The sequence below is a fragment of the Oncorhynchus gorbuscha genome, linkage group LG12, assembly GCF_021184085.1.
Source record: "Oncorhynchus gorbuscha isolate QuinsamMale2020 ecotype Even-year linkage group LG12, OgorEven_v1.0, whole genome shotgun sequence".
NCBI lineage: Eukaryota > Metazoa > Chordata > Actinopteri > Salmoniformes > Salmonidae > Oncorhynchus > Oncorhynchus gorbuscha.
Window position 1 is genome coordinate 31,273,221 of NC_060184.1, and position 17,221 is coordinate 31,290,441.

The following is a 17,221-nucleotide window of genomic DNA, read 5'->3' on the forward strand; positions in this document are numbered from 1 at the left end:
AGTACCATCTTCAGTCAGCTGTTCCACAACACACAATTCTAGAACTGGCTAGTTTGGCATCCTTATGTCGTCTGTTAGATGTAAACTAGGCTTATTTACACTTTGCTGCTTTTGGGTAAAGTTTTTAATGAAAGTCTTCATCCATATTCGTAGGCTACATGAATATGAAATTACTGTGCCATCTAAGTGGCACACGCGTCCACACACACACGCACGCACACGCACGCACGCACGCACGCACGCACGCACACACACACACACACACACACACACACACACACACACACACACACACACACACACACACAGTAGGATTAATCAACAGATTGTAAACAAGTGGTTGACAAAGCCCTCACACTCATTCACATTATCAAGCTAATTAGCCTTAAATTAGCCAGCAGGTATGGGTACATAAAGAAATAATTTCACATTTCCAGGCCCCTCACATTCGCTTAACCTGTCCTCCATTCACTCACTTACCGACTGACTTATTTACTTTCTTACTTATTGACTGACTGATAAAATGTACCTTTGCCAATAACTGCCAATCTTCTAATGCCCCACATTACTGAATAACCTGGACCTGAGCTCAAGATCAATCTGGGGGTCCCATTAACAAGATTGGCTGCTGGATATATCTGAACTCGAGGAAGTGTGTGTGTTTGTGTGTGTCTGTGTGTGGTGTGTGCATATGCCGTGGGGGTGGTTAGGCACTTCTATATTCCTCTGGCTATAATGTATTAGTTATTATGCATTATGACAGTTTGTATTATGAAGATGTGTTCTCTTCAAAGATGAAATAAATAAGTAAATGGGTTCTGCGATCAGTTTAGAGGGAAGGAGCCCAATCAGACAACTACTTTAGATAAGAACTTTAAAAGTGTGGTCCTTCTGTAGCTCAGTTGGTAGAGCATGGCGCTTGTAACGCCAGGGTAGTGGGTTCGATTCCCGGGACCACCCATACGTAGAATGTATGCACACATGACTGTATTGGATAAAAGCGTCCGCTAAATGGCATATATTATTATTATTATATATATATAAAAGCTTATTTGGCTACAAATGGAACCAATGCTACCAATGCTATTACATGTTACTGCACTTTTCTGTAGTTACTGCGCTTTTCAGTACTGCACTTATCAGCAGTAACTGGCAAATATAAATCAATAATACAGTGCTCTTTGTTGCGAAAACAACTACGATGCTACATATTGCAAGAGCAACTTAGTGCTAAGTGCTACTAACAAGCTAGTGTGGCACAACAATATCCTGGTACTGGGTAGTGGGTACTGTCTGACATGTTTTTCCCTTTATTTCAAATGACAGCTCTACGCTGAAGGCACAGAGACACTTGCTACCTTCCAAAAAGGCACCCTATTCCTCCCTATGGGCCCTGGTCTAAATTAGTGCATTATAAAGGGAATAGGGTGCCATTTGGAATGCAGACACTGTAGAAACAAGAGGCATCTAATGCCAACCGCAAACTAAAACCAGCACTATCAGAGATGGGTTACTTTTGTACACCTTAGGACTTATTATGCATTTATGTAACTTGGCCCGGGAGAGATAGAGAAGTTACTTTACACCTTGCTTTCAGCGGTGCTGCTATGAGAGACTTCTCATCATCAGTATGTACAGCTACATGGCACAGCCCACATCAGCTAACCACTTCAGTGTTGTGGGGGCCGCATGTCAACATACAGGCCTGGACTAGTAAGCCACGTGGGCTCACTTCAGCAAACACTCCAGTGCCGAAATACTTCACGATCTAACTTACACAGTTGCGTAACGCCACACTGATGCGGCATTTAAGTGTGACGGTGTTAGCGTGTTATCTCTGGCAAATGCTAATGCGAGACCATTCCACTTTTGATTTCGCAATCTTTCCCACTTTGCCGCAGGTGGAGAAAGGAAACAGTATCGTTCCTGTACACGTTCCTGAATAATTAAACAAGGAGAATGATAGGGGTGGGGGGTTGGATACAGCAATCGGCATGTTCCAAATAGATTGTTTTATGTTCTGACCACGACAGTCGGCAGCACCTGATTGATTCGGCTCGGAGACAGCTGAGCCAAATGGCGCAACAACACCCCCCTCTCTCTCTCTCTCTCTCTCTCTCTCTCTCTCTCTCTCTCTCTCTCTCTCTCCTCTCTCTCTCTCTCTCAATACAATTCAAGGGGGTTTATTGGCATGGGAAACATGTATTAACATTGCCAAAGCAAGTGAGGTAGATAATATACAAAAGTGAAATAAAAATAAAAGTCTCTCTCCCTCCCTACATGAACCGGCTGCCTAATTACTCTTGACATGGTCTGAATTAGCATAAACAGGCGTATGAACTCTACGCTAGCTAGCACACTCACTCGCAAAGCCCCTGCGGATTGATAGCCCGGCAGGCTCGATGGGCTCTCAGTCTTTCTCTCCCTCTCTCTTTATCTCTCTCCTCCCTCTCCTCTGTAACGTTGATTGGCAGGAGGGGGAGTCAAGCCGACAGGCCTCCAGGGAGGAAGCTGACACGTAAAGAAGAGCCCTTGTCATATCAAAGCGGCGCGCGTCACACCGTTACTTACTCACACGCGCACTTCAAACCTCATCATGTCTCGTCATGGACGAAGGGACGGGATTCAGTTTTTCAGATGGGTCCGAGACTAATTGAAAATGAACAAGGGCTGAATAGTCACCGGGCTTTTTTTCAACAGCGGCTTTATTTAGCAAGGGTGAACAACAAACGCCCCAAGGAAAAGCCGGGGGGATAAATAAAGATAGCCTACATATCTGTTCACGGAACATCATTCATCTTCAAATTGCTGGAAAGATGAGAGCGATAATACTTTTGTGATCCGTGTACTTTGAGATAAAGCTTTGCTCGTTAAGGAAAAGAACACCCTGGATTGAATATGGCTGTCTATTTATAACCTCTAAATCCGGGACTAAATCTTCCCAACAGGATAGTTTGATAAAACCCTGTTATTTAAGTAAATTCCTTGATGAATTAAGGTTGCTCAGACACCCAATGGTCCAAATGCCCACTGTATGTATGAATAATGACTCCTTATAGATATGACGATTGTTGCAATGGCTCAGTGGGTTAGAGCATGCTGCTGGCAATACCATTGGGGTATACTACAAATCTAGCTAGATGTACTTTTCTGAAACTAGCCAGCTTCAGTTACCTTCACATTCCGGCTCAGGCTTCATCCATGTTACGAAGGTAGATTTTGGTTGTGTACCCGTCGCTTACTTGACCACTCGAGCCGGGCTTGTAATTGCGTGTTGGTGCCTCACTGCTTCCACTGAGCCGGGAAAGGGAGGTGGTGGGGGGGTTAGTGGGAGATGAGGTGGCCGCCACATGTTAGACCCACTCACGTTTGTTTGAGTCGGAGCGCTGCTGTGCTGAGGTTTCCCGTGGTCACCCAAGGGGATACACTCACTCTGCAGTCGGTGGTTCTCTCAGACCTCGTGCATGACAAGGCATCAGCAAGCGGGGCCTCACTGTGCTGCACCGGCAAGTCACTTTGGATGTTAAAATTTACTGCAGCCTGAGCCAAACTTCAGTTTTAATCCTCAGTTTTTGGGGATGGCTGTAGGCTTGAATAAAATCAGGGCTAAGTAGACCAGGTCGCTGAACGTTTAAAACGCCTTTTTGTTGTTGAAGCTACTCTTTTTTTTACAATTCTTTCTCTCCTTTAAATCATTTATCACTCTCTCCCTCTCCGTACAGACAGGTGCAGGAGTCTTTGTTGGCCCCCTAACTTTCTCATGCATATTTGAGGCATTCATTTTTAGATATACTTATGTTCTTACCCCTAAAAAGCCTACTAGATTTTCTCACCAAAAAACCCTCAAGTCGAACCTTCACAACAATACCATTCAGGCCATATCATTCAACACACCCTCATTCCTAAATGCATCCACACAAGCTTAGTGAGAAGTCATACTTCTGTGGAGGTGTTTCGAGATGGATCTCACAGAACCATGTTTGTTTATGTCACAAAGTAGCAAGGCCTCAAAATCCCAGGTCATGTCAACAGAGTAAATCTGAAAACCAGAAATGAATGTTTCCTTTTACTTACCAGAGAAATTGAATGAAAGACATGGTAGAGAGAGACATTTAGAGAGAAAGGGAGGATGATAAAGGCCCTCTTCTGACTGGAGCAAGGAACCAGACACACTATATCAATAAAACAAACCCCAGCTTCTCCCTCACTTCTCACTGGCTTGTTTTCTTTTTCGCTCCGTCCATCGCCCAAGGTTTAAACAAAAGCTTGGAACGAATAGCTGTCAAAAGCATTACAGCAGATTGATGGCGCAACCTTCACCGTGCCATACCCGCAAAGTATCACTGATCAATAGTCTCTCAGTGCATGAGGCCAAGCTAGCTAGAGGCTCAAAGACAGATCTAAGATATAAACTTCTAGATGGGATGGAGCTGCCAGGCTGTCACCACTAACAGCCTCATACTTTACGGCCAGGCCCACAATTCAAACCCGAGAGGCGAGTTCTAGGAAAATTTGAATTGCGTAAAGAAGGAAAGCAATTTGCTAATCTGTTGACTGTCCAAAATGTAGGTGCATTCAATGCTATTCTATGGGTTTAGACCTTAGCTAATGTTGATGGTGATGGCTAAGCATTGGCAGGAGTGGAGGAAGGAATAGATATGATATGAATACTTAGTGACTTCTCCATTTTCAGAAAACCTGATCACTCCTGAGTCGGATAACATATGGTGTATGTTACCCACATTGTTTTTTGGGGGGGGTTAGAAAATGACCCAAGCAGTTGATGGCATTGGTTTGTTTAACAAATTCAAAGTGTGAATTGCAGTCTCTCGTTGCCCATATAGTGCTTTAGAAGTTATGAAACAAGTCCATTTGTAATTTGGCTGAAATATACATTTAAGCTGCCCATAGACCAAGCTGTGATAGTAGCATTTAGTATGCACAGCCACATTGACGCATAAGAATATAACTCATTCAGAACAAATGAGCATAGACAAACAGGGGCCTTCTAGACATCCAGGGGTGAGATTACTTATCCGTTTGCCTGCAATAACGATCTGCTATTGGTGAGGCAGTGTAGTTTGTGACCACAGGCAGTTCACAGCTCCAATTGTCGAATCGTCCTCACTTACTCATTTTCAATGAGTTCAACTGATAATTGACTTAAAAATATAAACAATTGGCAAATGTTTGATGTTTTCAAACTTCAAAAAGGTTTTGTAGTTGAGACTAACCCCCATCCCAACCCATCTGTTGTGTAGCTCCATCCAGCTACCACTTGAACTCTGAGTATGTGGTGGGTTGATTTGGGTGAGACTTGGCAACAACCTCTGACCCCCGCAGAAAAGTATCAAGGCTGGAAGCACCTCACGAGTCACGATGTCACCTTTCAGGAAGTGATACCAATGCTCTGCCTTGCGGTAGTAGGCTAGTAGGCTATCAATCAAGGCCAGTCATCTAATTGCTGAGGGTGGAGTGAGCGAGGGGTGGGATGTTACTTTGCAAACCAATCAGGGTAATGGCAAAATCATCATATAGGAAAGTCCAATACTTACCAGTGAAGACCAGAAGTCTGGGGGGTGGAGGAGGTGGGGGCGGGGGCGGCAGGGGAGGGTAGGGTCTACATTGGCACGCCAGCTGGCAGCTCTCACCCGCCCTCTCTGCAACGTTCCGCGCACATGAACTCTGGGGCTCTCCCTGAGTGAACTGCACAGCAGAAGGAGAGAGAGTAGGAGAGGGAGAGAGAAGGAGAGAGAATTCAAGCCAATTGGTAAGGCAACACCATAGTATAGCAGTGCTAATTTAACAAAAATAGTAATTAGTAAGTATTACGGAATTACCATATCACCATTTCATTCGTAAGTAAAATGTAGGTAAATAGTAGCTAACAGGTGGACTGTTAAATTAAGGGTATCTATTGTCCTGGCTAGTCTAGGACTGGATAACGTGGATGGATGGGAGCAGGTTGAAACGGGGAGGAATCTCTTATGACGTTCAAGAATATGTATTTGGTGCCCTGGTTGGTGAGAATTCCACAAAACGCATACTTAAGATGGGTGCACTATAAAAGGTGCCTGGTGAAAGTCTACACACCCCTTGCACTGTTTTCACATTTTTCTGCCTTAAAATGAAATCTAAAAAGGATTACAATTTATTTTCTCTATGTATCTACACAAACTGCTTCAGAATTTTAACGTGAAAGTAAAATTATATACATTTGTCTTAGTTAATACAACATTTAAAATGAAGATGTCTTGATTGAATATGTCTTTCACTTGGTGAAAGCCCCTTCGGGCAGCCATTGCAGCTGTGTAAGATTTTACCAACTCTTATTAGGGAAACATATAATTATTGTTTTTGTCAAAACAAAAAAACTCTCCTGCTGGTGACAAGCATACACATAAAATGATGCTGCCAACACAATACTTGAAAATACAGAGGGTTTCACAACATTTCATTCACTCCACATTACTGGCCTGTATGACAAGGTGAAAAGAAGGAAGTCGGTGTTAAAGAATCCATTCCAAATCATGCATTATGTTTGCAACAAGGCCCTTCAGTAATACCGCAAGATAACATGACAAATAAATATTTGTTTTGTCTTAAATTGAAAACTTCAGGTTTGGGTCAAATCCAATACAACAAATCACAGATGTGTATCTTCAAGTATTGTTGTTACAGCGTCATGTTATGGGTATGCTTGTTATGCAGGGACGGGGAAGTTTGTCAGGATCAAAGTAAATATGAAAGGAGCAAAGCTAAAGCAAAAAGTTACAGGAAAACTTGCCCCAGTCTTCTGAACACATAACCTAGTTTTATTTTTCAGCAGAACAATTACATACATTTAAATACCAAAGACACACCAGAATGCCTTTTCAAGAGGTGTTGAGTGTTCCTGAGTGGTCCTGGCTTGAATCTGCTTCACAATCAGAGACGAGGCTTGAATATTGCTGTCCATCAATGATTACCAACTAAATTTACTGAGCTTGAGCAATTTTGACAAAAACAATGGATATACAGTATGTATCGCTAAGTTGTAGAAAGTTGTTAGAATCTTATTCATGATGTTTCACAACTGTAATTGCTGGCAGAGGTTCTTCCACCAAGTTTTCACTCTGTTGTGTGAAGACGTGCAATCAAGACATCTTTGGCGTATTTTTATTAGTTAAGATACAGTATATTTCTATAATGTTTCTTTCACTTTGAAAATGTTGAGCAGGTTGTGTAGGTATGTATGAAACAAATCTAATTCAATTCCTTTTTGGATACAGCTTCAAGGAAGCAAAATGTGAAAACTGTGCAATGGGTGTGTAGACTTTCACTAGGCAGTGTACACTAAAATGACATGATGCTAGCATACCAACTTGTTTACATTGGGCAGAGAGTTCCTGGAAACCTCACTATACTGCAACACAGCACCCAGTACTTGGGTCCTAACGCAGATCAGGGTACCCTAACACCAAGAACTTTGATTTCCACTTTTCTAATGAGTGAAAACGAGTCTATGAAATAGGACAAAATGGGAGAGACTAGTGCCCTTTTCACACGGAGCCAAGCCGTGCAGAACTGAGCTATACCGTGCTTACCTGGTCGTATATCAGTGATTTGCAGTCAGGGTAGGCAGTGCTTACCCAGTAATAATCTAATATGAAAAGCTTTTAAGAAAAAAAAATATATACAAAATTGTCATTCTTTTTTGTTATCTACTGTTTTTTTCTCAACGATTATGGTGTTTTTTTGCTCAAAATCTTATCCTGGAATAACCTTTCCATGCATTCAAATCCATTCAATCGTTGACACGTGCGGCAGTTCCTGACTCCAGTTAATGGACAGGGTTAGCATATAGGCACCTATAGGCGTCGCTGCATTGCGGCTTTGAACAGAGCTTGAAGTAGCTTCATTTGTTGCAGCTGAACAGTGAGTACTGGACTGTCCACTTGTCTAAAACATCATTACCAAATAATACTTTTTACCCAGACTTTTACACATCTTGGACATTTACCGTGCATTCGGAAAGTATTCAGACACCTTCACTTTTTCCACATTTTGTTACATTACAGCCTTATTCTAAAATTGTTCCTCATTGAATCTACACATAATACCCCAAAATGACAAAGCGCAAAATTGTTTTTTGGCAAATTTTTGAAAACATTTAAAACAGAAATACTTATTTACATAAGTATTTGGACCCTTTGTTATGAGACTCGAAATTGAGCTCAGGTGTATCCTGTTTCCATTGATCGTCCTTGAGATGTTTCTACAACTTGATTGGAGTTCACCTGTGGTAAACTCAATAGATTGGACATGATTTGGAAAGGCACACACCTGTCTATATAAGGTCCCACAGTTGACAGTGCATGTCAGAGCCAAAAACCAAGCCAGGTGGTCGAAGGAATTGTCCGTAGACCTCTGAGACAGGATTGTGTCAAGCCAAAGATCTGGGGAAGGGTACCAAAAAATGTCTGCAGCATTGAAGGTCCCCAAGAACAATCATTCTGAAATGGAAGACGTTTGCCAAAAGGCACGTAAAGGACTCTCAGATCATGAGAACCCAGATTCTCTGGTCTGATGAAACCAAGATGGAACTCTTTGGCCTGAATGCCAAGCATGTCTGGATGAAACCAGGCATCGCTCATCACCTGGCCAATTCCATCCCTATGGTGAAGCATGGTGGTGGCAGCCTCATGCTATGGGGGCGTTTTTAAATGGCAGGGACTGGGAGACTAGTCCGGATGGAGGGAATGATGAACGGAGAAAATTACAGAGAGATCCTTGATGAAAACCTGCTAAGGAGTGCTCACCTTCCAACGGGACAACGATACTAGAACAAGAATAAACAGTTTGGTACTGGAATTGTTGTTACTTTCGGTACTTCTGTCAAATGTGTCACATGTCGTCTACTGATTGAGAGAAGATCAAATCTGTCTATCAGCGCAGCTTACTCATTGCTTGCTTTAGCCTGCCATGAGATACCACTGAACTCACTTGGAGTCTGGGCTGCATCACCATTTATGTCATGCTGCACAGAAGTTAACACACTTGAATAATCATCAAGATCATCTTTGCTCAAGCCTGGAATGGACTCTGTGTGTGAATGACCTCATGGTCATGGTCATGTGTGTGAATGACCTTAAAGAGAAGGCGCGCACTTATATAAAAGAAGAGATTGCTCCTTCTATGCAAATGATGTTGCTCAGAACAATAAAATAAGTCCCAAATGAAAGGTAAACAGATTGTTTTGCATCTGTCGACTCATGAAATCAGCCAAAACAAGCTCAAGAACTCAATGCATGCAAACACTCCTATTCAATACGCATTCACCTGTATTGTGGCTAGGCCTAGGCTACATCTTGATTTACCCAGTTTATCAATAGAGATTTACCATTCAAATACATTATAACCATTATGTTGTTATGTAGTTAGATTTGTTTTAAAAACGTATTGTATAATTGATTCATTAATGCATACATAAAATCATTTAATGTAATGATATTGAACTGAAAATATCTGTCTGGATCAAGTGCCATTCTGTGACTTTGGCTATTATGCCTTCTTTTTTTGCCGTGGTATCATTTTCATATCATTTAGGTATCAGGTATCGTGATGGTATCGATTATCGTGCTACTAAACCTGGTATCGGTATCGAAGTCCAAATTCTGGTATAGTGTGTGCTGCGTGGGAGAACTGTGCTACCAGCTACTGTTTGTGTGTCTGTGACTTTTTATGTCAGTGTGACAATGAAACCAAAGGAGACCTTGGGGATGCATCTCCCACACGACCATGGGCCTTCAGTGTGCATGCAGAATAAAATAATGGACATGGGGTTCTGCTGTGACTTCCTCAACGCTATCGCAGAGAGGTTCACCCTGAAGGACAGACAAATGGACTAAGGTACAGTAGGCTAAATGCATTTTCCTTAACAATTTGCAGTTTAGACTACTGTTGAATGAACATTAGAAAAGAAAACATCCCTTTGATACATTTGATTTATCAAGCTAGATTTTCATTTTGCTTAGAATTTCTATTTTTTATTTTAAACTGTATTTTTCAGTCATTTCAATTGTTGATATGGACATTTCATTATAACCTTTTATTATGTGTGTGGGTGTAATAATATGGTTGGTTGTAACTGTGGATGCTACATCGGTCTATGGCTGAGCTGAGTTGAGCAATGTGTCATTTTGTTGGAAGATATGAAATATTCCACAATCTGTGGCAACGTTGGTATTTACGTTTGGTGACTTACATTTTTTAATATTTCAGTTATTAGCCCATGTCACTCTGGTGGAGCTATCTGTTGTATGGTGAACTTGGGCTTCACAAGGGTTTATTTGTGAGTAAATCTGGCTTTGATAATAGCCCGTGCCAATCCTGCCACTGACCACATGTCACTGTCGTACATCAACCAAAAATGTATGCACAGGCATTGGATAAAAGCACCTGCTCAATAGCATTCTCTATACTTTTACATTCTATTATAACCATAGTTGCTGGAACTGCACCATTTGAAATGAAACAGAACAGTATGGTTTGCGTCGTCATGATAGTATGAAAAGGGTATAAGATACCAAAGGCTCCATCCAGTATCTGAGACAGATGGCACTATGTGAAAAGACCCTAAGTCAGACTGATGGCGTTTCATTAGTATCCATAGGGCCCACTGTAGGAGATCCCATCCTCAGTGCAAGGCAGCCATGTGGCCAGCTTTCCACCACAGATGAGACTCCCACCTGAACCCCAAGGCCACTCACACTCTCTGTTACACCTTCATGCACACATTCTCAATACCTCACACACACACACACATCTGCACACAGATATGCCCGGCAACCACCCAAATACTTAGTCCCACACACACATGCATGTATGCACAACATACACTCCATCACAGTTCACACACATACATGCATGCAGGAACACACACACACACACACACACACACACACACACACACACACACACACACACACACACACACACACACACACACACACACACACACACACACACACACACACACACACACACACACACACACACACACACACTCTCGCTCTTCACACACTAATGATCGAGAGAAGAGATTCCCACCCACTTACAAGAAGGGTAGGAGAGAAGAAAAAGGATAAGGGCTCGTCTAGGAGAATGCCTACCCCCACTCCCTCCCTCCCCCAACCCCCGGAGGTGAACCCTGACACTGCCTCCCCCAGCAGTGAGCCTGGTGGGCAGCCCCGTCGACGGGAGAGGAGAGCGGAGCGCTGAAGAGCTCAGGGGCTCTGGAGTAGAGATCTAGTGCATGGTGGGTAGCAAAGCTCTTTGCCTGGGACACTTCAAGCTGAAGCTCCCTCCTGCACCCACGCCTCTGAGTGAGCGCCTAGCATTAGACACACGCCCAGTTGAATGCGGCATCTAAACGCATTAGCTCTCTCGCCACTGATCCAAATCCAAATACAATCGCCCGCACCCCTTCCCCCGCATTGTGCTTGTCATAACTGTGAACAGGAGCTAGGTATTCTACCAACGTGACCATTCCACTGAGTATCAAACTTGGATTGTCCTCGTCAATTATGCTTTATTAGCATGCTGAGTTTATGCCTTGGCATTAGCTCAGAGGCTAACAGGTCTCAAATAATGTTACCTGTCACATAGTTTCGGAACACAGGATGCTGCTGAGGGGAGGACAGCTCATAATAATGTGAATGGCATGGCATCAAACACATGGAAACCATGTGTTTGATGTGTTTGATACCATCCTGCCTACTCTTCCTCAGTCATTACAACGAGCCTATCCTCCCCAATGAAGGTGCCACCAACCTCCTGTGTTCAGGAACCTCCTCTGTTACACATCCTACATAGCATGATAACAGAGAACTTGTGACAATGGTATAGTGTGTATGTGTGTCTGAGAGAGAGAGAGAGAGAGAGAGAGAGAGAGAGAGAGAGAGAGAGAGAGAGAGAGAGAGAGAGAGAGAGAGAGAGAGAGAGAGAGAGAGAGAGAGAGAGAAAGAGAGAAAGAGAGAGAGAGAGAGAGAGAGAGAGAGAGAGAGAGAGAGAGAGAGAGAGAGAGAGAGAGAGAGAGAGAGAGAGGGGCAACTAAATAGTAATTAACACATGGCTCAATGGCCAACTTGGTCAAGTATACATAAGCATATTTTGTCAGGTCCGGCAACCCCTCTCTACAGTGCCTATACCCTCTCTCACCCACCCACTCCCTTTCTCACAAACACCAAACACAGGCACTAACTCAAGAATGCATGCACCCTAATTTACACATGTTATGCATACACATTTCCAATTTACTCAGTGAGACAGTGGAGTTGCATCATCAATCAACTGACATTAATTACTTCCAGATTATCAACTCCAAAAATTGGTACCATGATAAGTGGCAGTCAACTGTAAAGCGTCTATACTTTAACCACTGATGCAGAGTATCTTGTCAGTACAATGTACCCACTCATTTCATGGTGCATGAACCGATAACTTGGCAATTTACCATCATTATTCCCATTACACAAACCCCCTTCCCAACATCACATAGACAACGCTTAGTGGTATAAGAATGGTGCGTAAAACTAGTATGGTGTGCTACAATAGAAAACGTAATTAACCCACCTGGAAAAAAAGTAAAAACGACGTTAGAAAGCAGTGACCAAAAATAAAATGCGAAAAACCTAAAATGAGCGGCAATATCTCTCGGACAAGCATTCCTCCTTCGCTCTCACAGCCCTCGTGTAAAGGAAACAAGCATGAGACGCATAACACTCGTCTATTTTCAAGAACTTAATCCAGTGTCGACTCGACAACGAAATCTCTGTTGGACGTTTCCAAAAAGTGATTCTGCCACATTCTTGTCCTGTTTTCACAATTGTTGGTGGCATGAGAGAGCTTGAACAACCATCCGTCCTGCATCCACAAACCTAGTTAATTTAATTAGGCCTTTCTAGAAAGTTGGAATCACCGCGCAAATGTGCAGCGCTTTTTGGTTGGTATCCACAGCTGAAAAGTAAAAAGTTCTCCAATATAAAATCAGCGGGCCGTGATGTTTTAGGTGGTAGTCGCAGTTTGGGAGTCATCCCTGCCCTTGCATTTAACTCGAATGACGGCCAGGGATGAGCCACGAAAGTTAGACATGCTGAGAATAAGCGCACACCGCCTATCCCTATAATTTATAATTCCGTGTACATGTGTACTGAATGAGCTACGCGGCTCTTGGTAATATGTCTTGGTTTATTGAGGCAAAAATTGCGGAGGCATCTTCAGAAGCCTGAGAGTGAACATTGCCTGTACACATAGGCTACACTTGGGTTAAAGCGCATTAGGAAAAATACCGTCAACATTGGTCCCGCGCGAAATTCGGTGGTGAAAAAGCAACAATTCTGCCTATAACGGCTCTAATGCATTATCATCAAATCAATGCACATTCACTCTCTGCAAAGTGTCACTGAACATGTTAAAAATATCTGTGTAGAGAAGAGCGACGGTGCGCGAGTATCAATATCAACTCCGCCTGTAATGATGGGCATCAACAATTGCTTGGGTAAGTCACAGCGTAATTTCAGTCAGCAAACACACACACACATTCAGCGATTTGAGCGAAACAGACAGATATGTTAAATTAGAATATACTGTAAGACCGCGTTGGGGGATTGAGAGAGATCTGTGTGTGTGTGTGTGTGTGTGTGTGTGTGTGTGTGTGTGTGTGTGTGTGTGTGTGTGTGTGTGTGTGTGTGTGTGTGTGTGTGTGTGTGTGTGTGTGTGTGTGTGTGTGTGTGAGAGAGAGAGAGAGAGAGAGAGAGAGAGAGAGAGAGAGAGAGAGAGAGAGAAAGAGAGAGAGACAGAGAGAGAGAGACAGAGAGAGAGAGACAGAGAGAGACGGAGAGAGAGAGACATTTCTCATGTCTCTATATAGGGTTAACTTGGTTTTCTGCAGTTAGTGTGAGATGTGCATGCTCCTTACATTTGCTCTTGTTTGGAATATTTATTTCGATGCATATAGTGTGTCAAGATAATGTCAATGTATATTTGGTGCATCCTAGGAGCAGGCACAATTCATTTGAATAATAATTATTCTGGATTCAATTCATGATGAAAGTCCTGTGTGCATTACCATGTCTTGTATAGTTCTGTAAATACATAACTTGATAAGAGCAGAGAAGAAAATTAATCACCTCCGCACTCTCCCATTACTAACAAGGCATGGTGACTGTCGACTGAGGTTTATTTATGTGTATTGTTAATGCCTGGTAATGCAAGTGTAGTGGAATTGCTAAGAAGGGGAGAGGATAATGCACCACCCCAAAGTTCATGCAAGAACAGAACTGTTTTATTTCACCTTTATTTAACCTTTATTTAACTAGGCAACCTTTATTTAACTTCTGTAACTACTAACTAGCACTAGGCCTATCCGTTGAATTTCCTTCCTAGACAAGTGTATGCTTTTGTAACAAGGTTGGTTATGTTTCCACTTGACAGTGCAGAAATATGCATTCAATATTTATGTATTTATATTGGTTGGTTCAAGTCATGACATGCAAGTGAAAGGTCATGTTCTGAAATAGTGCATTCTATTTACGTATTTACAATGGGTATGAGTTCACCATGTACATTTCCTGATAGATAGATAGATAGATAGATAGATAGATAGATAGATAGATAGATAGATAGATAGATAGATAGATAGATAGATAGATAGATAGATAGATAGATAGATACTGACGGCTTCCTGGTATGTCCTTTTGTATGTTATTGCGAATTAGCTAGCCTGCTCTAATAGAATGTTATTGCTGTAAGAGCAATAGCTAGCATGTTCTAATTGTACTGGCCGCATTAGCTCCATGCTAATTCACAGTTATTTCAATGCTAACAGAGGAATCTACAGCCATACTGTTGTCCTGCACATCTAATGTGCTTCCTTGTGTCTATCGTCAGGTACTTACATTTATTTTATACTATTTTTGTCATTGTTTTGATGTTTGATTACAAAATACAGAGTCTGATATTGACATGCAAGTGACAAATCACGAATCTACAGCCATCAAAGTACTGTTGTCTGGCACATTTAATGTGGTTCCTTCTACCGTCAGAATAAACACCAATCAACTGGGATCGCATGCGGGACAGTTCTTTATTTAAAAACACAACGCAAGAGAGTTACGAAGTACGATCACATCAGCTACACTGGTCCGAGACCCGTGTTCTTGTCTTTGTGGGATATCTGTTACACTTTGGTGTGTTTAAAACCCTACAATAAAACACAGATAAACAATATTTTGTTCTTACACATGTCAAACTGTGCGACCATCACATCACAAATTGTCTGGCATTACAGTGTGGTTACTACATGATATGGCCCTACAACTCACGATAGACACACTTCACATACTGGCTTGCTCCACTTGTCGGCACATCTAACTTGTAAAAAAACAAGTGAGTCCAGGACAGGGTGTAGCCAACGAGTACCCTTGATGAGACTCTCACACTCAGAGAAGTTCATCATTCATATTGATGGTGGTAATAACAAAACATTCTAATAGTATTCACAATTTGTTACATCAATGTATTCTTTCAGAATGAGTGGCCCAGCATTTGAATTGAAAGTGTCCATACTATATCTTGTAGTGGTGTTAGTCTATAGGACTCGTAGTGTCTCATTAGTGTAGTATAAGCTGTTGCCAGGAGAGGCGCTGTGGCTTTTCATCACTCTAAGGTGGCGCATGTTCCCCAACATCCTCGTATGCCACAGATAATCTCCTGGAGCTGCCACAGCTGCAGGCCTGCAGCCATGAGCTAATTAAAGTATACACTTGCCAGCCCAAAGTATACACTTGCACACTGTCTATTTAGAAACGGTGGATATTCCCTTAAGCCAATGCTTACACCAATCTTATGCTTTAAAACCCTCCATATACACCACACCATTTTTTTTAAACAAGGAGCCTTATCCCACTCTAGTAGTAAGTTGAGATGAAGGGTCACTCACCGTCATTAGCCAATGGCATCCATGACGTAACGTTATGTTAGATCAGTGCTCAAAAGGAATACACGAGAAAAACAAGTGGTCCATAAGTTACGATATCGGCTAACGATAAAAGTGCCAGTCATTTCTTTCTTGCTCTCGAATGGAATATTCATGGTTTTAGTTAGCCAGAGAGATTTATCATAAGAAGGAGACCTCCCCCCACACATATTTCTGCCAAGGCACAGCGGCAGCGAGCTAATGTAGACAGCTGAAGTTTTACTGCACCGGGCAGGGCTGCAACCTGTTTCCCCTTTTATTTGAATTAGTCAGAGGCGCCCTTCAATGTGATTATCCCAGACGAGGTCTCTCCATTAGATAGCAGTGGCGGTAGATCTTGTCAGGAAGACATATTATATAAATGCATTGGCCTTGTTCTATGGACCGAGCAGTGAAAGCTGCCTACACACACACCTAAAAGAAAAACATCTTGGGAATTGGTTGTTTCTGCGATCATTAAGGGATGGATTTACAACGGCTCCATGAGAAATTCACTTGCACCGGCTGCTCTGCTGGACAGAGTTGTCGAGACTATAGCCCCAAGCTTATACTCAGACCGAAGCAGTGGGGACAAATCATTTAGCACTATTCCCAAACTTGCCAAGGCTGGTCTAAGTGAGAAAGATATTTTTGTTGTCGTTGGTTTCTGCTCTCTTCAAATGTAAAGCGTCAAAGACACTAGACAACCTGCTTTGCTTTGCTTGGACCCTCCCCCCGGTGGAAGAATAAAGGGGAAGCTGCTGACCTTCATCAAGGCGAATGAGGGCCTGCCATTAGTGATAGGCAAGAGGCCGAGTCAATGCCATTTCATTAGGGGAGGCATGGGGGGACTCCGGGGGAGATTAAAAGCTGGCAGTCGAGGAGGGAGACGTAGAGGAGATGGGCAGCTTGGCGCTGCTCAATGCTGCCAGGAACCCAAGACAAGCTCTTCCTCCCATATTCCCTCCCTCTGTCTGGGGTGCTGACCCAGCTGAAAGAGTGGCATAATCTGATTGTGCATTGAAACTGCAATATCTAACGTTTTGGGCAAGCTGACCAAATAGAATTTGTCATTCTCATCTAAAGCAAGTTCAAACAGCGGTAGATCTGTTCTACGTTCGCTATTTATAAGCTTCCCGTTGACAAGTTTTGTTTTGCATCTTTCATTTTCGGTTTTGTACACCAGATTCAAACAGCTGACAAAATCATATTTTTGGTTATGGA

The 17,221-nt window shown here is 42.5% G+C and overlaps 1 protein-coding gene across 1 annotated transcript in view; it reads right to left on the minus strand.

The window, feature by feature from the left end:
• Positions 1-13,519, minus strand: part of prima1 (proline rich membrane anchor 1) — a 70,140-nt gene extending 56,621 nt beyond the window's left edge. Inside the window, exons 1-2 of the mRNA XM_046293303.1 lie at positions 12,616-13,519; positions 5,556-5,706 (exon numbers count right to left, since the gene is read on the minus strand). Of these exons, the coding sequence (XP_046149259.1) occupies positions 5,556-5,706; positions 12,616-12,708 (244 nt within the window). The 5' untranslated portion in view covers positions 12,709-13,519. The remainder of the gene's footprint in view (positions 1-5,555; positions 5,707-12,615) is intronic.
• Between the last annotated feature and the right edge of the window lie 3,702 nt (positions 13,520-17,221).